The sequence below is a fragment of the Culex quinquefasciatus genome, chromosome 1, assembly GCF_015732765.1.
Source record: "Culex quinquefasciatus strain JHB chromosome 1, VPISU_Cqui_1.0_pri_paternal, whole genome shotgun sequence".
Lineage (NCBI taxonomy): Eukaryota > Metazoa > Arthropoda > Insecta > Diptera > Culicidae > Culex > Culex quinquefasciatus.
In genome coordinates this window covers 103,565,154-103,588,261 of record NC_051861.1, presented here as the reverse complement: position 1 = coordinate 103,588,261, position 23,108 = coordinate 103,565,154, and the positions used below count along the sequence as shown (strand labels likewise).

The following is a 23,108-nucleotide window of genomic DNA, read 5'->3' as shown; positions in this document are numbered from 1 at the left end:
ATCTTTGTCTGTTTGTACTCTGCTGGTCTGCTTTACGCTGGGACATTTTGGTTGCTTTTGGAGTTATCTCGAAAGCAGTTCCATTAGAAGTCACGAATAAATTGGATTTCACTTTCAGATTTTAAAACTCTCTGAATTAGATGAAACTTGAAACTAACTACACACTATGTCAAAACACAGAAAGACCGTCATCTTATGCCATGTTGTTACTTGGCAGTGATGCCAGATTGTTGGAATATGTTCCACTTGTTTGGTGCAACCACTACTTAAATTTTATCAAAAATACCAAAAAAGAATCAATATTTCATAACAAAGTGAAAAATTAAGATCTGGCAACCCTGTTTCATAATTAGAAATTTAGTAAAAAAAAAACGCATTTTTCTTTGACGAATGACGTGATCTCTTTGGAACTACTTCCAGGACCGTCTTCGTATTTGGATAGATATTTCGAGTCATATTTTTGAACATCTGGCAACCCTGGCATGAGATGAAACCACTTCAGGCATATTTTTCGAACTTTTTTCAGGACGAGTGATATTTGAAAGTCCATCCAATTAATCATGAATTTTAAAAGTTTAGCGACCCTGGCATAAGATTTATCTATTCAGCCAGAATATTTGACATTTTTGGCCAACTGTTTTAATCAAGCAATTTTATATTTTTCAAATCTGGCTTCAATCTTACAACTAATTAAAAACCCTAACATTCTTACTAGAAAGAATTACTTGAATTAGAATATAAAATAAATCCAAAAATTTACTTCTTGAATGAGCCTCATAGACTTTCCTTCACGTATAAAAGTATTAGGGTGCCCTAAAACACGAAATTGCTAAAAACTTCTCTAGGATTTTGATAGGTTTACACCTTAGAAACAAAGTTTCATGTGATGAAATGTTCCCATAATACATTTACTTCATGTTTTTCGATTTACCGAAAAAAGCCTAGAAAATATCATATTTTGTTCTGAAGAATTAAAACAACAGTCAACAGTCACTTCAGGTCCCACCAATAATATTCTGTATTTATATTGATCCAGGAAGTCGACATTTTTTAATGGCAACATATTAAATTTATCTCTGAAAACTAACTAAAAAAAATTGCCGCAAAATAACACCTTCTTGTTGGAAACTCCTTTTAGAACATTTAAGTTAAATTATAATGTATTTTTTTCAAACATCATTATTAATACTCAATTCTATCACTAACCTTACTATTTCTGCCACTTCTGTGATGTTTATACATTCAAATCTTTTGCAATGCTTTTATTATAGCAATTTTGTCTACAAAATGTATACAAAATAAATAATTTTTAAATGAGCAAAAGATCTTTCCGACAAGTCCAAAACATTGAAGATCTGGCAACCCTGTCTCAAGTTATGAGCACTTATGTGATATTTGTGTATTTTTTAAAACCGGATCTAAAAAAAACTCACTGTTTTTCAATATTGAGAAAGGCATCAACCTCATAGGTGGATTAACCCTCTACTTAAGTTACTTTTTTTTTTATTTGACTTTTCACACAAATGCAAATTTCCGGGACCCGTGGTGTAGGGGTAAGCGTGGTTGCCTCTCACCCAGTCGGCCTAGGTTTGATCCCAGAAGGCCCCGGAGGCATTTTTCGAGACGAGATTTGTCTGATTACGCCTTCCGTCGGACGGGAAGTAAATGTTGGCCCCGGACTAACCTAAAAAGGTTAGGTCGTTAGCTCAGTCTAGGTGTAGGAGTCGTCTTCCTGGGTCCTGCCTCGGTGGAGTCGCTGGTAGGCAGTTGCACTAACAATCCAAAGGTCGTCAGTTCGAATCCCGGGTTGGATGGAAGCTAAGGTGTAAAAAGAGGTTTGCAATTGCCTCAACAATCAAGCCTTCGGACACTTAGTTTCGAGTAGGAATCTCGCAATCGAGAACGCCAAGGCAATGATGTTGAGCGAATTTTGATTTTTATTTGAAATAATTTCAGTATGTTTCGCAAATTAAAAAAAATTTTTTTTATCACAACCGTTTCATTTCTTTAAGTTTTAAAATTGTCTTGTTCATGAACAGTTCTTAAAATATTTATAAGATTTGTAATGATGATGTAATTTTCTATAATATTTGAATTTAGTTCGATCACGAGAAGTGCATTTGTTTATTAGAAAAGAATTATTTTTCATCAATTTTAGTGAGTTTTGTGTATTCATTTGATAGAAAACCTGATCAAATTTTGAATATTTTCAATTTTTTTCAACTTTGTGCATTTTGTCTCTATTTTTGAAAATATTGGAAATTTCTGAAACATTTTTCGAAATGTATAATTCTGTATTTTTTTCTTGAAAAGGTCAAATAGGTAAACAATTTGTTTTTTTTTTCTGTTTTCAAAACCGCCTTTAGTCAGGGGTATTCAAAAAGCGAAAATGATTTTTTTATCGAACCTTTTTCAAAAAAAGCTACCAAATTAATGAATTGTTGACAGCTTTAAAAAAGTATACATAAAATCAATAAAACTCTGAGTATTTGCATGCTTTCAAACAGGAATTGGAACAGGAGGGATAATGGAACGAAAACGGTTGAGAATCACTGCTTTACATAAATGTCAATACATCTCCAAAAACCCGATTTAATCCCACCTGGGGTGAGATAGAGCCTTTCTTACTAAAGAATATAACAATGGTAGAACCTTTTTCAATTCATAACATCGACTTTGTTTATTTATAACGTCAGCACAAAAGAAAGTCTTATGATGAAAGCAATGTATTATAAATGATATGATTTCCAAAGTTAATAAAAAACGCAATTTTCACCAAAAGAATATTTTCAATCGTACAATATGTTTGTAAGTTTGTAATCAAACAAGCGTTTATGACAAACGCGATCATAGCAAGCTTCCCTTGCGCCAGTGACAACAAACACCGCGGTTTTGGTTTTTTAGCTTCGGTACGAGCACTTTTGTGTGTTGGTATTGTCCGTTTTTTTTTCAAAGGTACACGCCGCGCGGCATTTCAGAATGTACCGCAGGCACTGTTGCCAGCGATGTTTTGCCCGCGAGCGAGAAGAAGCTCTAGCTAGCAACGAAAAAAAAAACAACAACACAACGCTTGAAGTTATACCTCTTTAGCACAAGGCGCCGTGTGCGGTGAGCGCGAGTGTGGAGAGGAAAGGAATATAAGTTCTCACCCTCGCTCGCTTGCGATCAAAGCTTTCCTTTTTCACCCAACAACAAGAAGCAAGCCAAGAACTTTCGAAGAAGATCCCCACTTTCTAAAAAGATCCCCACTCTCTTAAAGCTCTTTCAAATTCACCTCAATGTTTCTCAAGATTTAATCTTTTGCCTCTGATCTAGATAAAATATTAGTTAGGACACAAACCTCTAGACCACCACACAACAAAAATAAATGACAGAATTTAAATCGCATAATGGTCTCATGTCGCAGGTTTCAAAATAAATACTGGACAGTTATGCATATAATGATAATACTAAAGAGCCGAAAAATATACGATGTCTATAGTAGCAAATGAAAATCGATAGGGCACCCAACACATATTAGAGTATATTGGATCCCAATAACAAGACGCGCCAGCAGTACGCGCCAGCATTAGAAGCTCAACTTGACAACTTGTCGACTTGGCGACTTGGCGACGATGCGTCTAAAATCGATGCAGTGTGATTTTTTGACGATTTTTCCGAAGAAAATTCATGCTGAATCGACATATTTACGAAGATGAAAATGACGTCCAGCCTTAAAGTAAAACCTATACCTTTCTTTAGTAAGAAAGGCAAAAAGTAAATCGCTCTAAAAATTGATCCGGATTGCCGATAGATGTCAAATTTGTTTCAGATGCTCACTCATGGTCTGTACTATGGATGTAGAAAGAAATTTCGGATAAAATCGGAAATGAAAAGTGTTGGCAAAGGTCACCAGGTGAGCTTTTACCTTTTTTTAGGGATTTTTTTTTTCTTTTGGTAGGTTAATCAAACGGCTCTGACTCCAGAACCAGATTATGGATCTGGATGAAAATTTGGGAGGATGTAGAGCTCGAAAAATGCAATTTTTGGGATAAATAAAAGAAAAGAAAATGAAAAATTTTGACCATATTTTCATTTGAAAACTGTGTATTTTGTTGAAAAGTCTGGCCGCATCCGAAAACAGATGGATATTTCGAAATTCGGTTTCAAAATGACCCTTGTTCAGCACACCAGCTTTCAAATGCACTTGGAACAATCAAAATCGAAAATAGGGGAGCCGAGAATTACGCGACACAAAATTTGGCAAAAAATTTACCACACACGGACATCACTCGAACTCCACGGAATTTATTTTCTCAAAATTCGAGGGTTGGAGATAGGCGAGTTCTGTCAAGGTGAGTCGATAGAGCGTCTAAAATCGATGCAGTGTGATTTTTTGACGATTTTTCCGAAGAAAATTCATGCTGAATCGACATATTTACGAAGATGAAAATGACGTCCAGCCTTAAAGTAAAACCTATACCTTTCTTTAGTAAGAAAGGCAAAAACAAAGATTTCTTGTTGACAACGTGTCCTTTTAACAGTCAAACCTCTTTTTACGCGAGAATTTTGAATTTTTCGCGTAAAAAGAGTTCGCGCTATTTGGAATAGTTAGAGTTTTCAGTATTTTTTAGTTTTATAAAGTATAATTTTTTTTTTAAAATAATAATAATGTAATTCCAGGTTATTCAAAATAGCTTCAGTGACCTACGCTGTATATTTTACAGCAGGTTGGGATGTTCTGGGTATCAAGGCCGTGACTTCCGGGAGTTCCTGGATGACCCAAAACAATCCAACATGCAGTAGATTGTCCATCGTGGTCTACTGAAGCTACCTGAAGCTATACCGATGGTTGATATAACCATACAGACCCCCGTTGATCAGGCAGATATCCAGGCCATGCCTTCCGGGAGTTCCTGGATGACCCAAAACAATCCAACATTCCGCAGAGTGTCCATCGTGGTCTACTGAAGCTACCTGAAGCTATACCGATGATTAATTCACCCATATAGACCCCCGTTGATCAGTTAGATATCCAGGCCATGACCTCCGGGAGTTCCTGGATGACCTCGTACATTCTAACAGATCGCAGAGAATCCATCGTGGCTCACTGAAGCTACATGAACTGCCGCTCTAATCAAGTCCGTCCCATATGTATTTTTGCCGATTTTGAGATAAACCTAAAAATTGTGTTGTTTGAACTTCTCCTTTATGCCTATTTAATAAAAAAGTTATGTTTGTTCTAAAAAATCCAAAATAAAAATCACTTTGGTGCTGTCCCATATGCAAAATATAGGCAAGTCAGTTCCTTGTATAAAAATGTCTTACAAATCAACAGCAAAAATAGTCAAATAATTGTATTTACTCAGACTATGTACCTAAGTACTCGCAGAACTGAAAAACACATAGTTTTTCATATTGACGGTATATTTTGAATTTTGAAGCGTCATAGTAGAAAACTAATATTTTGCCTTTTTTTCCTCATGCATGGGATAACCACGGTAATAACATAAACTACGTACCATTGAGCTAATATTCAATACAATCAGTACTTTTTCCTTCTTGAATAAATAGCCATGGTCTGGTTCTGGATTTAGGTTCCCCTTCTGGATTACTCAGTTTAAGGGCCCAGATATCGATACATGCAATCAAATATCTATTTGTTCTGCAGCAGATGAAATAGAAATAATACAACGTTGCTGGCTAAATTTTCGTTGCTGGAAACTTTTCTAGAATCATCCTCCAATTAAATAAACCTGAAACAAACAAACTTTTAGATCTTTGATAAAAATAATTTGGAAACCGCCAAAACAAACCAACAAATGACAGGCAAATTTCTGTTGTAAATGTTCAAGCCTACCTTGATAACCTGACAGACTTGCCTTTATTGATGGATAAATAAAGTCAGGTCAGTCCCAGCATGAAAATGTATCAAATTAACCTATAAATTTTAACTTTTTTGAGTAAATTTTAGGATAGGGGTACTTTTTGAACCAATATTGAAGTAATTGTTGAAAAAAGTATGTAAAAATAGGTGATGAGAAATGTAAAAAAGGTGAAACATTTTCTGAGCTTCTCACGGCGATATCTCAGCACGCACTTTTTACATATGGGACGGACTAGATTGGAGCGGCAGTGAAGCTATACCGATGGTTAATACAGCCATATAGACTCCCGTTGATCGGGTAGATATCCAGGTCATGACTTCCGGGAGTTCCTGGATGACTCAAAACAATCCAACATTCCGCAGATTGTCCATCGTGGTCCACTGAAGCTACCTGAAGCTATACCGATGGTTAATATAGCCATATAGACTCCCGTTGATCAGGTAGATATCCAGGCCATGACTTTCGCCATGACGATTATTTCCTGAAAAATCGTCGTGGAAGGAAATTCTCGTCCAATCTTCAGTGTCTTTTAAGCTAATTTACACAGCAAATAAAGTAGTAATCCAGCTGCGTGTAAAAGACCTGAGTGTAAAATAAATGTTGCATTATTTTATGAAATTCTGTGTAATATTACACTCTGAAATATGTAGCCCATCAGTATGGGAAACCTACTTGACCGAAACGTTTATCCTTGCAGCTTTTTATCGGTCTGACGGCCGAGTGGGGTAAGGCGCCAGTCCTTACTGTTGGTTCTGGGTTTGAATCCCGTCGGTAGCAACTGTTTTTTGTGTTTGCAAAAAATGTACATGCAGTGTGTAATATTAAGTGTTTATTTTGACGAAGGTGATGTGAATGCTTTTGCATGCGATTTTACTATCGGATTTTTTGCTGTGTAAAGAAAATTTTCTGATCTTTACAAAAAAAAAAAATATGTTCAGAGCTTGGTCATGGCCATTTAAGGTAAAAAACAGTCACGATAACAAAAAAAAAACAAAATCTTTTTTTGGTGAATATAACTCGAAAACAGTACACAAAATCTTAATTTATGAAAAGTTCTAGTCAATGATTTTTTCGAAAAATTGGCAACACTGCATAATGAATTTTGACCAACTCAAAAGATGGCAAATTTTGTCATCTTAAAAACATATTAAAAACTGAAATTTTTCAAAAATGGTTATTTTTTGCGAAAAAAAATGTTAAAATTCGAATTAAAAAAAGGGTTTTTTGCGTAATTTTCATTTTGCTTCGATGTCCTAAGCAATACCTATATCTTTGCCAAAGACACCAAATCAATATCAGAAAGTCCGTGCTTAAGATACACATTTTTGAACACAAAGTTTCATGCAAATAAAAAAAATACCAAAATTTAATTTTCTAAAATCGCTTGTTCTTGGAAAAATGCTAAAATTTAAAAATGAAAATAAAAAAGTTCTTTTTACTCAATTTTATTTTCTCATGCAAAAAACAAACACTTTTCAAAAATGCAACTTGATTTTTCAGTTGCCGAAGACCATTAGTGGAAAATAATTACTCTTCTCTTGACTCATTTTTGCCCTCCTCACTGAGGTAAGGCTATAATCCTGCTCGTCGTAGACCCACCTTCATGTAGACATATCGACTCAGAATCGAAAACTGAACAAATGTCTGTGTGTGTATGTGTGTGTGTATGTATGTATGTGACCAACAAACTAGCTCATGTTTCTTGGCACTGGCTGAACCGATTTGACCCGAACCTGTTGCATTCGACTTGGTTTAGGGTCCCATAGATCGAGTTTTATACAGATTAATGTTTTGATAAGTAGTTCAAAAGTTATGTATAAAAATGTGTTTTCGCATATATCCGGATTTCACTTAAATGTATGTAAACTATGTCCGGGTCCATCATCCGACCCGTTGGTTAGGTAATTAAAAGACCTTTCCAACGAGTCTAAAATATTGAAGATCTGGCAACCCTGTCTCGAGATTTGGCCACTTAAGTGATATTTATGTACTATTTTATTCCGGATCTAAAAAATAGATGAAATTTTTGTACGATTCCATCACATCAGCCATTGTTGGTAATAAGTGAGGAAGACTCCAACCACATAGGTGGATTAAGTTAGTTTTTGTATGGACAGATGGCACCAATGTATGCATTGCATTGCAAATCAACAAAGAATGATGCAAAATAACCTCTTTGGAAAGTGTTCACAAAGAATTTTAGTCATAATGCATTTTTGAAAAATAAAATTTTTCGAATACCTTATTTAAAACTCACGTTTTTTGGATTTTATCAGTTGGACAGCAATGAATTTTTATTCGATTGACCACACCAGAAATATTATTAAACAATTTTCATCTTAATGACAGAAATGCTAAATAAAAGTAAAATTGTCAGATTTTGAACGACTTTTGACATGGAAACGCTCATCATCGCTCTCTGCTACCTTTTCCCTAAACGATTTAAGGTAAACCGGTCCTTCATAAGTTCATTTCCTCACAAAAAACCATCACAATGTTTAACAATTTGCTAAGCTTCTTTACTCAACTAAGGTTCATTTCACCCGTTACGACCTCCACCTGCACCTGTCAAACTTTGGAACCACCCTAAAGAAGGTACAAAAACATGACAACGTTGCCCACTTTACCCCTTTTGGTGGCTAGAGAGAACGTTCAACAATGACGCCGGTGGTGGTTTAAGGACACTGGGATTTATGCCTGTGGTGGCCTGGCCACCAGCCCCCAAAGTCGTCCTGGGAGGGAGCAAGAAGAAGAACCCCCAAAAGAGCAAATATTTGCTCTTGGTTTTCGACTCGCCAGCCGTTTTGTATGCAGATGGATAAGACTGGGTGTGTGTGTCGGTATGTGTGTGCACATGTAGGCGGAATTTAACTGTGACCAGAGTCCAGAGTCGTGGGGCAAATTGAATTCTCGGCCTGGACAAGACAGATAAACTGCATTGCCCGTGAATACCATGAGAGAGGGGCAGTTGAAGAATTTGGCCAGGACGAACTCCAAATTGCTTTTCTAAGGGGGTGTTCTCAGGGTTTGGACTTCAAAGGATCGCTCGTAATTGCGGAATTTTTCATTTCTAGGATTTTTAATAAAATTGAAACTTTAGCTTCTTGAATTTGACTCTCAAGCATCACACAAATTGGCACAAAATTACCAAATCACTAAATGCTCAATTTGTCCTCTTTTACAGCTCATAATTCCGCAATACCATAATCACTTCGTTAGGCTCTGATATAATAAAAACAACAGCAGCACTATCAAACAAGGAAAATCAGTGGCGCGGCGCGCCACTTCCCGATTAAAAATTCATTCAATCCGAAAATAATCCACGGCAAACGGGCGACACGTTGGTCTCGTTCCAGATCCGGGCAGCCAATTTGTGTTCTCGCACCAAACTCGTCGACAAATAAATCCCAATTAGTGCGATGGAGAGCACACACAGAAATATTCACACATAGATTGCAAATTTTATCCCACGCACACACTTGTCAGCGGAGGAGCGCTTTTGCTTTCCAATTTGATTACAAATTTACATGTTTCCAGGACAATTTTGGAGCAAAATGATAGAAACGAGCTTCAGTTTTTCACGAAAATTGTTGTGACATGAGAGTATGAATAGTTGAGGTTGACTGGCAGCACTGGAGCTTGTTTTGGACACAAGAAAGTTGTGAACTTGTCAAACCATAGGTGTCCTTTTTTGTTTGACACCCTCTTTACACGGATTTGTGAATTGAAATTAAAAATCATCAATTTTTTTACCGTTTACTATTTTGTCAGTGTAGTCCTTATCCATACCTAAAACTTTGCCCAAGACACCAAATCGATCAAAAAAATCCTTCAAAAGATAAAGATTTTTTTAATTTTCGTATACCATTTTTGTTTGGACAGCCAAATTTTGATGGAAAATTATATGGACAAACTAGTAACGCAAAATGGCTTCTTTGGGCATACCGAAGGTATATTTTTATTTTACAAAATTAGATGAGAAAAACTGAAATTAAATTCAATAATTACAAGTTAAGAAACATAATATTTTTGTTTGTGTGCTAGCCTAGCCGTGCGCAAGGTACCTCAGCTTGAATCGACAAGCCCCGCCCTAAAGAACGTTTGTATCAATCGGATTCAAACGTTATTTAGAACTTCCGAACCTTTGTCAAATGGACTAAGACCCAGCGCGTGTATTATTTTTAGCAGTAACAGTATTCCTAATTCCTTTCGTTACTCACCAAGCCATAATGGCATAGTGGTTAGCATTTTTTCCTATCAATCCAAATGACGAGGGAACGAATCCCAACTCGAGCAACTTTGATTTTTCGTTCATGTTCGGAATTTTAAGGATTTGTAATTTCAAAACTTTCTCGTCAGCCACGGCCGCTTTCCATAGAAACATAATAGTTTTTAGTGAACTAAAATCAATACCTGACAAAACGAATAAATAAATAAAAAACGTGCATGATAAAAGTTGATTTACAATCAAGTGATTTGAAAATATCAAACCATTCATGTTTATCTTATCTGAGATCAAAAAATTACAAATGAGCAGTTCCCTCAGATTTCGGTCATTCAATTGTTTTTGTATTTTTTAATCCGATTGAAACTTTTTTGGTGCCTTCGGTATGCCCAAAGAAGCCATTTTGCATCATTAGTTTGTCCATATAATTTTCGATACAAATTTGGCAGCTGGTTATACAAAAATGATGTGTGAAAATTCAAACATATGTGTCTTTTTAAGGATTTTTTTGATCGATTTGGTGTCTTCGGCAAAGTTGTAGGTATAGATACGGACTACACTGAAAAAAAAATGATACACGGTAAAAAAAAATTGGTAATTTTTAATTTCACTTTTTGTAACTAAAACATGATTTGCAAAAAACACTATTTTTATTTTTTTTATTTTTTTATATGTTTTAGGGGAAATACAATTCCAACTTTTCAGAAATTTCCAGGTTGTGCAAAAATGTTTTGAGCGAGTTATAATTTTTTGAATCAATACTGATTTTTTCAAAAAATCGAAAAATTGGTCGCAAAAATGTTTCAACTTCAGTTTTGGATGCAAAATCATATTTGCAGTCAAAAAGTACTGCAGTGAAATTTTGATAAAGTGCACCGTTTTCAAGTTAAATCCATTTTTAGGTGACTTTTTTGAAAATAGTCGCAGTTTTTAATTTTTTTAAAATTAGTGCACATGTGTGCCCACCTAAAAAAAATATTTTTGAAGAGCTGAGAAAATTCTCTATATTTTGCATTTTTGAACTTTGTTGATACGACCCTTGGTTGCTGAGATATTGCCATGCAAAGGTTTAAAACAGGAAAATTGAAGTTTTCTAAGTCTCACCCAAACAACACACCATTTTCTAATGTCGATATCTCAGCATTTAATGGTCTGATTAAAATATAAACATTCGTAAATTTTTCCGATCTTTTCGAAAAAAATATTTTCAATTTTTTTAAACCAAGACTAACATTTCAAAAGGGCCAAACATTCAATATTACGCCCTATTAAAATGTTAGTCTTGGTCCAATCCAACTGAAACTTTTTTGGTGCCTTTGATATGCCCAAAGATGCCATTTTGCAACATTAGTTTGTGCATATAATTTTCCATACAAATTTGGCAGCTGTCCATACAAAATGATGTATGAAAATTCAAAAATCTGTATCTTTTGAAGGAATTTTATGATCGATTTGGTGTCTTCGGCAAAGTTGTAAGTATGGATATGGACTACACTGAAAAAAAAATGATACAGGGTAAAAAAAAATTGTGATTTTTTATTTAACTTTTTGTCATTAAAACTTGATTTGCAAAAAAAAAACATTATTTTTATTTTTTTTTATTTTTTGATATGTTTTAGAGGACATAAAATGCCAACTTTTCAGAAATTTCCAGAATTGGCATGGGAGTTATGATTTTTTGAATCAATACAGATTTATTCAAAATATCAAAATATTGTTCGCAAAAATTTTTCTAATTCATTTTTCGATGTAAAATCGAATTTGCAATCATAAAGTACTGTAGTGAATTTTTGATAAAGTGCACCGTGTTTCTAGTTATAACCTTTTTTAGGTTACTTTTTTTAAAATAGTCGCAGTTTTTAATTTTTTTAGAAATGGTGCCCATGTTTGCCCACTATTGAAAAAAATAGTTTTGAAAAGCTGAGAAAATTCTCTATATTTTGCATTTTTGAACTTTGTTGATACGACCCTTGGTTGCTGAGATATTGCCATGCAAAGGTTAAAAAACAGGAAAATTGATGTTTTCTTAGTCTCACCCAAACAACCCACCATTTTCTCATGTCGATATCTCAGCAACTATAGGTCCGATTAACAATGTTAAAACATGAAACGTTCGTGAAATTTTCCGATCTTTTCGAAAAAAAATATTTTCAAAAAATTTAAATTAAGACTTACATTTTAAAATGGCGTAATATTGAATGTTTGGCCCGTTTGCAATGTTAGTCTTGATTTTAAATTTTTAAAAATATTTTTTTCGAAAAGATCGGAAAATTTCACGAATGTTTTATAATTTATCATTGTAAATCGGACCTATAGTTGCTGAGATATCGACATGAGAAAATGGTGGGTTGTTTGGGTGAGACTTAACCTTCCTGGGGTGTTAAGAAAAACTTACGTTAAAGGTGTTAAGGGGTCTATATGACACCGGAATTGAAAACGCTGACAAAAATCCATTTTGCAACCGATTTTCGTTCATTTGGACGCAAATGAAAGGTATGGATGTCTAGAAAGGCACCTGTGCTTTGCGGACCCGATTTGGCCACTTTGGTTCCTGGGAATCGATTCCAAAAGAACAAATTTTCCGGCAAACCGACTCTCCGGAGTTTTATTAGATTTAGCTATGGATTAAGGCATAATAAACTATATATAATATCTAAAAATACAAGCCATACGCTCCGGAACAGGTTGCATGCCATTTGGATCATATCTGGCCACTTCGGAACCGGTTCCGGATACCCTGGAAGTGGCCAAATGGCTATTTTGGTAAAAGCCTATCGTGTGACATAATTACAAGCCATGCACACTGCAACCAGCAAAAAGCCAATTGAACCATATCTGGCCACTCCAGAATCGGTTCCGAATACCCTGGAAGTGGCCAAATGGCTATTTTGGTAAAAGCCTATCGTGCGACATATCAAACTTCATGGAATTACATGCCATGCACACTGGAATCAGCAAAAAGCCAATTGGACCATATCTGGCCACTCCGGAACCGGTTCCGGATACCCTGGAAGTGGCCAAATGGCTATTTTGGTAAAAGCCTATCGTGCGACATATCAAACTTCATGGAATTACAAGCCATGCACACTGCAACCAGCAAAAAGCCAATTGGACCATATCTGGCCACTCCAGAATCGGTTCCGGATACCCTGGAAGTGGCCAAATGGCTATTTTGGTAAAAGCCTATCGTGCGACATATCAAACTTCATGGAATTACAAGCCATGTACACTGGAACCAGCAAAAAGCCGACTGGACCTTATCTGACCACTCCGGAACCGGTTCCGGATACCCTGGAAGAGGCCAGATTGCTATTTTGGTAAAAACCTATCGTGCGACAAACTTCATGGAATTACATGCCATGCACACTGCAACCAGCAAAACGCCAATTGGACCATATCTGGACACTCCGGAACCAGTGGAAGTGGCCAGATTGATAATTTTGTAAAAGCCTATCGTGCAACACAATCTCTTTTTTGCTGGTTCCAATGGTGCACAATCTGGCTTTTTGCTGGTTCCAGTGTTCATGGCATGTAATTCCATGAAGTTTGATATGTCGCACGATAGGCTTTTACCAAAATAGCCATTTTTGTATGGACAGCTGCCAAATTTGTATGGAAAATTATATGGAAAAACTAATGATGCAAAATGGCTTCTTTGGGCATACCGAAGGCACCAAAAAAGTTTCAGCCGGATTAAAAAATACAAAAAAAAATCGAATGACCGAAATCTCAGAGAATTGCTCATTTTAAACACAAAGCATTAAGACGTTGATTGTACGAGCAAAGAAATCACCAACACATATGTTTTCTCAAATGTTCTGTAAATGTATACATTCTTCGAGTAGAAGTTAAATTATAAACTTCATATAAATTTATTTAAATGTAAAAACAATGATTTAATAAATTAAAAAAGAGTAATAAATATATTCATTTAATGATTCACTATAAAGTAAAAACAAGAATTTTGGAAGGTTGAAAATTTGTTACCTCATAGGCACTGTTTTCAAAAATTGATGATTTTCACACAAAATCTAAAAACTATGATTTTTACTCATAATCGAACATAAAGTGGTTAAATACGAATACCGTGCACTTATTGTTCGATTGCAACATTGATTTTACATCAAAAACAGACCCAACACATTTTATTCTAGTGAAAATTTTCAGAACCTTAAAAAAATCAGAAATAGACAATCATGGACATTTTTTTAAACAGTTGAAAAAGGGAATTTTTATACCAAAATTAAACTTTATGAGGCAATATTTAAAAACTGTTCACTTTATCAAAACATATTTTTCGATTTGATATTTCACTCAGTTGCGGTTTTTTGTCCCCTAAAACATTTCAAAAAATAAAGCATACACAACACACTCAGTTTTTCAGAACAACTTATCGCTCGGCAGAAATAAAGACGAGTATTGGCAAATTGTTAGGCATTCTGCCCAGTTGTCTGCAAAAAATAATAGCTTCTTTGGCGATGTTCGTCATTTTTCTGCCGAAAAAATCAGTTTTTCTGTTTTCGGTAGATTTATGCCGAACTCGAAAATTAGAATTGAGTGTGCACGCATTTTGGAAAACTGTGTTTTTTGTGGAAAAAAAGGGAAAATTAAAAATCGTCAAAAATTGTCCGCGAACCTATTTTTTGTTCTAAATGGTTCTCAATCCAGCCGAAGACACCACATCGATCAGAACAATCCAAAAGATTAATAAATCCGCCAAGTCATAAAAAAAAAAGTTTGAAACAAAAAATCAACACAATGTTCAACAACCCTCTTTTCTCATCACTCACCATTCTGCTTGAAAATCGCCTCGCACGCATCGTCCGCGTCCAAATGGTTCGGCAAGCTGCCACAGAACTTGTTCCTATCGTGCGGATTAATTCCGTTGGAAGCCAAAAATTGCTGCTGCTGCTGCTCGAGAAGCTGCTCGTCCGGTTCGGTCCCGCTGCCGCTGCCACTCCCAAGGAACTCCTCTCCAGGGGTAAGATCCGGTGGCACGGATTTCAGCTGTTTCGGGTGGTTGTTATTGTTGTTGTTGTTGTTGCTGCTGCTAACGGTGATGTTGTTTTTCCCACCGTAGTGGTTGTACTGGTGGTACGGGGAGCTCTGGTCCGATTTGAGATTGTCTGAAATTAAAAAAAAAAGACGAGAGAGAAGAAAAGGAAGTTTAAAAGGATTTTCATTATTTTGTTTAATTACTGTTTGGGGCTATAAATTGGGAGGGAAGGAATACTCGCAATAAAAGCTGCCATCAAATTGTTACGAGGACTGTGGAAAATCCCGAGTTTTCCTCACATCCTGCGGAAAAAAGCACACGTGTAGAGTTTTCTTAATAATGGTCATTTGGCAACTTCTGGTTCTAAAATGCTTTATACTGCCTTGTTTTTTTTTGCTCCTTCCTACACATTCTCCAGGAAACACCTTCTTCTGTTTTTCCTCAACCAAAAAAATAAGAAGCTATTCTTGCCTCAAGCTGATTGTTTTTTTTTCTGAAGCTTTTCCTTTTATTTCAAGTTCTTTCTTTTTTTTCGGGCGAGTAACCTACTCACTTCAAGTGTGCCACCAACACGGTAGAGACAAGGGCAAGTTGTACCTCGGAGGCAATTTCGTGAGATTTTTTGTGCTTCTCTCACGGTGAATGGCAGGTGACAGCTGCCACGTGGACCCACCTGAGAAGGTGGGGGAATGACTTGTCCCTGTCGTCGGCGTTGGCCAAGTGTGGAAAGGACGCCACACGGAGTGATTACATTCGGAGGGTAGAGAACGCGTGGGTTCTCAGTGTGGCAATAAAGGTTAAGCGACATGTGGGACGGTTTCACATAATCATATTTTGTACAATGCCTATAGAGAAACTTTGGGGAACGAAATATCAAGGTCAGAGAGCAGCGATTCCACGCCCACATTCTGAAAAATCATAAAGAAATATTTTCAGCTATAGGCTCTTTGATCTCGAGATCTTCAAATCAGCAAATTATGATTTTATCTGATCGAAATATGTTTTAACATAGCACCAGAGCAATTCTCTGATATTTCGGTCATTCGTTTTTTTGTATTTTTTAATCCGGCTGAAACTTTTTTTGTGCCTTCGGTATGCCCAATGAAGCCATTTTGCATCATTGGTTTGTCCATATAATTTTCCATACAAATTTGACAGCAGAAAATTCAAAAATCTGTACCTTTTGAAGGAATTTTTCGATCGATTTGGTGCCTTCGGCAAAGTTGTAGGTATGGATATTTTTTTCACTTTCGAATATGTTTAGGGGACATAACATTTGTTTATTTGTTAATTTATTTGAATCATCCGACAACTTGTGATCTTAATGATTAAACTTAACTTATCTAAAGACAAATGCTAACAACACGAAACACAAAAAACAGATTAAAGCTGATGAGAGTACCAGAATCGGGCTCCATCAACTTTTCAGAAATTTCCAGGTTGTGCAAAAAATCTTTGAGCGAGTTATGAATTTTTGATCAATACTGATTTAAAAAAAAATCGAAATGCTGGTCTCAAAAAAATTTCAAATTCATTTTTCGATGTAAAATTGAATTTGTAATCAAAAAGTGCTGGAGTGAAATTTTCATAAAGTGCACCGTTTTCAAGTTAAAGCCATTTTTAGGTAATTTGTGCCCATGTTTGCCCACCTTTGAAAAAAAAAATTAGATGAAAAAATTCTCTATATTTTCTTTTTGGAACTTTGTTGATACGACCCATAGTTGCTGAGATATTGCCATGCAAATGTTTAAAACAGGAAACTTGATGTTTTGTAAGTCTCACCCAAACAACCCACCATTTTCTAACGTCGATATCTCAGCAATAAATGGTCCGATTTTCAATGTTAAAATATGGAACATTCGTGAAATGTTTAGATCTTTTCGAAAACAATATTTTCAAAAACTTTAAATCAATACTAACATTACAAAAAGGGCCAAACATTCAATATTACACCCTTTTGAAATGTTGGTCTTGATTCTAAATTTTTTGAAAATATTGTTTTCAAAAAAATCGGAAAATTTCACGAATGTTTAATATTTTAACATTGAAAATCGGACGGTTAAATGCTGAGATATCGACGCTAGAAAATTATTGGGTTATTTGGGTGAGACTTAGAAAATATCAATTTTCCTGTTTTTAAACATTTGCATGGCAATATCTCAGCAACTAAGGGTCATATCAACAAAGTTCAAAAAAGCAAAATAATTTTTTTTAAGGGTCAAAATTTGCCTGAAAAATCAGGGGGCAAAAAAATTTTTTTCCAAAAAACTTCAAAATTTCCATGAAAATAAAAGTCTGATCAACTGAAAACTATTTGGGCTTGTTTAAAAAAGTTTTAGATTTTTATAAAATTCCAATGTACAGCACCGCAAAAAAAAAATATTTTTCGTAAAAAATAAAATTTTCGTCAATACATAGATATTTTGAAAGCTAATGATTGCAAAACAACTAGGTAGATGTTAAATGCATTTTTAAACACTTTTTTCGTTCAAATGTCAATACCGTGGCTTGTAATTTTACATCGAAAAATGAAACTGAATAAATTTTGCGACCAATATTTCGATTTTTGAAAAAATCATGTCAATTTCCGAAAAATTGGCATTTGATGTCCTCTAAAACACATAAAAAAATTAAAGATAGTGTTGTGTAAACAAAAAATCACCAAAAATGTTTCTACCGTGTTTTATTTTTTACAGTGTGGTCCATATCCATAACTACAACTTTGCCCAAGACACCAAATCGATAAAAAAAATCCTTCAAAAGATACAGATTTTTGAAATTTCATACATCATTATTGTATGGGCAGCTGCCAAATTTGTATGGAAATTTATATGGACAAACTGATGATGTAAAATGGCTTCTTTGGGCATACCGAAGGCACCAAAAAAGTTCCAGTCGGATTAAAAAAATATAAAAATCAAAATTCTAAAAAAAGACCGATTTCGTAGAGAATTGCTCAGTATTAGAAAAAATGTGAGGCGTTTTCTCAGCTATTTAAATAGTAGTTTCGGCAACAAGTAACAAAAAGAAGATTTTTTCCAGCACGAGTTGTACATCCTACGAAGTTTACCGAGTTGGATAGATACGACGAGAGCTGAAAAAATCAAGTTTTTTAACGAGTTGTCTTAAACATTTTCTGCAATTCTTAAAAAAAACGCTTCTAGAATAGAATTTTATGTCAAACATTTATGTGTTTAGTAAATTTGTCGTTCAAAGAAAAATATCTAAAATGTAAATTTTCGATACTAGTATTGAAAAGTTCAACTTTTCAGCACCCATGAAAGTGCTGAAAAGTAAAAGTTCTACTGGTAGAAGCACTTGTATTGAAAGGTTTTAATTTTCAATTTTGTTATTTTTGGTAGGGAAAAGTTGACAGTTTTACAGCGAAATTGCATAAAGAGCAATTCCAGCTCAAATCAGGATTTTTTCTGATACTTTTGTACCCGATTTCAATGAAACTTTGTAGACATGCTATCCTAGGCCTATATAAGCCATTTTTGTGTATATGGAGCCAAAAGTACTCGAGAATAACATTTGAGAAGGGCGTAAAGTATTTAAATATTTTAGTATTCTGTAATTTAAAAATTACTGTATCTCGAAGCCGTTGCGTCGTATCAAAAAGTGGTCAAAGACAAACTTGTAGTAAATTGGACGGGCTTTCTGATAAAAATACACTGAAACAAAAATACACGCCACATCTATGAGGTTTTTTGATTTTTAAGTCTAAAACTTAAATTTGAAGGTGTAGTCACGATTTTTTTTCGTTCAAAATTTTTGAGGAAATAACCTAATATGGAGAGGACATACCATCCTGCATTTTTCGTCAGTCTTTTGATAACATCTTAGGGTATTTCCTCAAAAATTTTGAGCGAAAAAAAATCGTGACGTCACCTTCTAATTTAACTTTTAAACTTAAAAATTGAAAAATGACAATGTATTTTTGTTTCAGTGTATTTTTATCAGAAAGCCCGTCCAATTTCCTACAAGTTTGTCTTTGACAACTTTTTGATACGATGCAACGGCTTCGAGATACAGTAATTTTTAAATTGCAAAATACTAAAATATTTAAATACCTTACGCCCTTCTTAAATGTTATTCTCGAGTACTTTTGGCTCCATATACACAAAAATGGCTTATATAGGCCTAGGATAACATGTCTACAAAGTTTCATTGAAATCGGAGAGGGTCGGGTACAAAAGTACCAGCAAAAATCCTGATTTGAGCTGGAATTGCTCTAAAATATGTTTCACAGAGAAAAAAAATATACCCAAGTAACATTTTTTGTTGCGGATCCTTAAATGCAACTATTTCGTAACACCAAAAAATGTGCTATCTCAACATAGTTAGAACACTCGTGGTGCCCTAAATAGCGCACGAAAATTTTGTATTGGCAACATTAAGCCGCTTGTTTCAAATTGTTTTACGACAAAGTTCCAGAAACAATTTGTTTGTCTAAATATGTCGGTAAAGTAGTTTGTTGTGTTGTCATGATGTTGCCATTATGTTGTTGTTTAATTTGCGCGAAACAAAAAAAAACATTTTTAACAAAAAAACTAAAGTGCCCCCTGTCGGGATTCTGGACTGGTACCTTCAGATCTTAACATCTAAGGATTTTTGATTTCAATATTACTCTTAGCACACAAATCGGGCTAAGTCACATGTAGCAAAAATGGAACCAATAAGTTTTCAATATGTTTCGATTACAAAACGAAATGGATTGTTGTAAAGTTTTTTTTTTCAATTCGAGAGGTTTGCAACATTGCAAAGTATTGTTGCTAAAATGACATTTTTATGTTGCTACAGCAAAACAAAACAAAAACTGGACTTAGTCAAATTTATCTTGTTGCCAAATGCTACCTGGGTAATGAAATCGAACAAATATTAATCTGGCGATTGTCTACGCTCCATGAATACAAGATTTTTTTTTATGAACAATTGTCCACATGGTGGCAGAGAGGGGAGGGGGGAGGGTTGTAGAATTTTCAAAAAGAATCCACGTGGTTTATGCAAGATCCCTTATGTGCTATCGAAAATTCCTCAATTGTGGGTCACTTAAACATGTCAACAAATGAAGAAAAAAAATCAAGGGATTTTGTCAAAATAGATTGTTTGTTATGAAAAATAGTTTAAAAAATAAAAATTATTTTTAGAGTTTAACCGTTTTTTATCAAATCCTGAAACTTTGCCGAAGATACTAAATCAAACATTAAATCCTTTCTCAAGACACACATTTTCTAATAATTTTATGGTATTTTTATATGGAAATTCCTAGAGTTGGTGTGGATATGTTTATGACGAAACAAATCATACAGAAAGTCATTGTTAGACATAATGAATTGAAGGACAAAGTTTCATACAAATCAAAAAATTAATGGAATGTTGAGTTGCAAAAACGTATGGAATTGCCCGTCTTCCTTATTTATAGATATAAGATTGCATTATTTTTTTTTAAATTTCGGAAAAGTTACAGAGTTATTTAAATTTTTTTTTGTGGGATGAAGGTGATACAAAATCAGAGAGAAATAACTTAATTATATAAGCCCTGCTAGTTTGGATCATTTTAATTAATTTCATGTCTTACTTGACCCTTCTTCTTAAGTTCATGACCTGGCTGTGAGTAGATATGTTGAGTAATTTTCCTACTGAACCTTTCGTGACCAACGATGCAGTTTTGCATCAATTGAGATTTATCACTTTTTCGATATCTACCCACAAAATAAAGGCATCTAATTTTTTTCCGACAAAAAAGTTACAAATCAATTCATCGTTAAGGTCACCAACACAAAATCCCCCTCGGAATAGAAATCGCGCCGACATTCAATTTAAATATTTGTTTAGGTCCTCGGAATCAGAAAACGCCGACCCCAAAAGCAAACCAAAAACACCGAGGAACGTGTGACTTTCAAAGTTGACGGAAAAAAGTATACTTTGCCATAACGCCACCACCAGCGCTCTCCCTTAAACCAAAAGTAGGAGAAGTTTTGCCTTCCCCACCCAGTCTCCAACGAAGATGACAGCTAGAAGCTTTACACGGAGGAGCAGAATTTATAATCGTAAATTTTCATGCTCGTTAGGCGTTGTTTTTAATTAAATTAAGTCTGCCGTGTTGTTGTTGTTATTGTTGTGTGCTGCACAAGTTTGTTCTTCCTTGTGAGTTGGTCTTCGAGCGAAAAAAAAAACAAGCTTTCAGAAGCTTGTCAGCTTGAAAGAACGATGGAAAGAATTGAGGCAGAGGATGCACATGACAATCATGTCGTTTTCCGGATTCTTCTGCGTCAGGAGTTTTTTTCTTAGTAGGTTGATGGAAAATGTCATTCTTTTAGGGCCAGAAAGCTCTTCTTGTCCTTTGTAGTCTGCATGGACACTCACAGGAAAAATATTCTTAAATTATTGTGAGAGCCTTCGTTGAAGGATTTGATAGAAGGTGCACACATGAAAATAATGTAATTTTACATGCAGTTTCCGTAAAATTTGCTATTGATAATTTTACTTTCAATTGGATTTGCTTAAAAGAATCATAATATAAAAATTTTACATTAAATAACATGTAAATTTACACACCATTTCCAAACTGTGTAAAATCATGTAAAAGGAAAAAAAACTGAAGAAGCCAACCCCGAAACTGGCAACAGGCTTGACATTTTTGCGCCCGACAAAAGCCGGCGTTTTTCGTCAAGAGCCAAAGGATTTTCGCGAACTCTTTTATCATGGGTTGAAGAATGTCGGATGTCGTCGTTATTTGTTTTGTTTCCGCCCTTGTGTGGATTTTTTCGACGTTGCGTGTATGGTCTCTGTGTGTGTGTGTTTGTGCCGTAAGGATTATACAAAGTGTCGAATGTTGCCACTGTTGAAAGTCCTGTTGCTTTCAAGTGATTTATTTGCTGTATCTTTTAATGTTATGCTTTTTGAGAGATTAAAAGGAGCAGGACAGGAAAATATCAAGAAAAAAATGTAATAAAATTAACATCGCATTAAGTTATACTGTTTCACACATAATTCACTGAAAAATAAACGAGATTGCATCTTTAAAATGTAACAATCATCTCTCGGCTATCAAAACAAAAACTTTATCCTCCAAGAGATCAAAAACCGGACAACCCCGAAAAAGGTGGTGACAAAGTGGCCAAAAAAATAACAAATGTTCACCCTTAGCTCAGCATGAATCTTCCGAATTCGATCCTAAGCAAATAATGATTTACCAAGTGTGCTCTCTCTTATCCTCCCTGGAGGGACCGAACCATCACAGCTTGGTCAAAAAAGGTTTATGGCCGGTCCCTTCTTGATCAATTACCGCAGGTGAAAAGGGTAAACTTGGCCCAGGAAGAAAAAAAAACATCAACAATTTATCAGTGGAGACACGAGTGGTGGTTCTTCACTATGAATTTCGCAAGAATTTCACTCCCCAACAGTTATTTACACCGAAAAATTCCATTACTCTAACCCACGCTCATCCTCAACTCAACCGCTTTGCGGAGAGCAATTTCCTTGCGGCAGTTGCTGAAACTAACTTTACACGCGGGCACCGTTTCACCTTTTTCACGGAATTCCACCATTCCGGGGCGCGCTGAAAGCAACGTTTGCATACTTTAAGGCGAAGCTGCTGCCGTGAACAGAACATCTCCCGAAGGCGAAGAGAAAGTTAGATACACACCCAAGATGTTATTAAGATTAGCCCACACCGACCGGTCCCACGGTTAATTGAAAGTGCCGGCTTATCGTGACTTCGGAGAGTGGTGGTTCATGGAGATGGTTTCAGGTTGAGAACATTTCCCGGGTAAACTTTGAGGAAGAAGGACTGTGGATTGTTCTTACAGAACTTAAATTTGCAGACAAAAACTGTCAAGCTTTAGTTTCAGATAAATTTTGAAAACATGTTTGCTTTACATCTTAAATTTCAAAAATCTAATTTTGCTTCTGCTTCTGCTTCTGCTAGACTGTTCTTACAGAACTTAAATTTATAGACAAAAACTGTCAAGCTTTTGTTTCAGATAAATTTTGAAAATCAAGTTTGTTTTGAGAA

The 23,108-nt window shown here is 35.2% G+C and overlaps 1 protein-coding gene across 2 annotated transcripts in view; it reads right to left on the bottom strand.

Moving 5' to 3' along the window:
* LOC6049292 overlaps positions 1–23,108 on the bottom strand; it is a 290,210-nt gene that overhangs the window by 105,334 nt on the left and 161,768 nt on the right. For both annotated transcript variants that reach the window (XM_038248307.1, XM_038248306.1), the window contains one exon: positions 14,883–15,218. In XM_038248307.1, the coding sequence (XP_038104235.1) occupies positions 14,883–15,218 (336 nt within the window). The remainder of the gene's footprint in view (positions 1–14,882; positions 15,219–23,108) is intronic.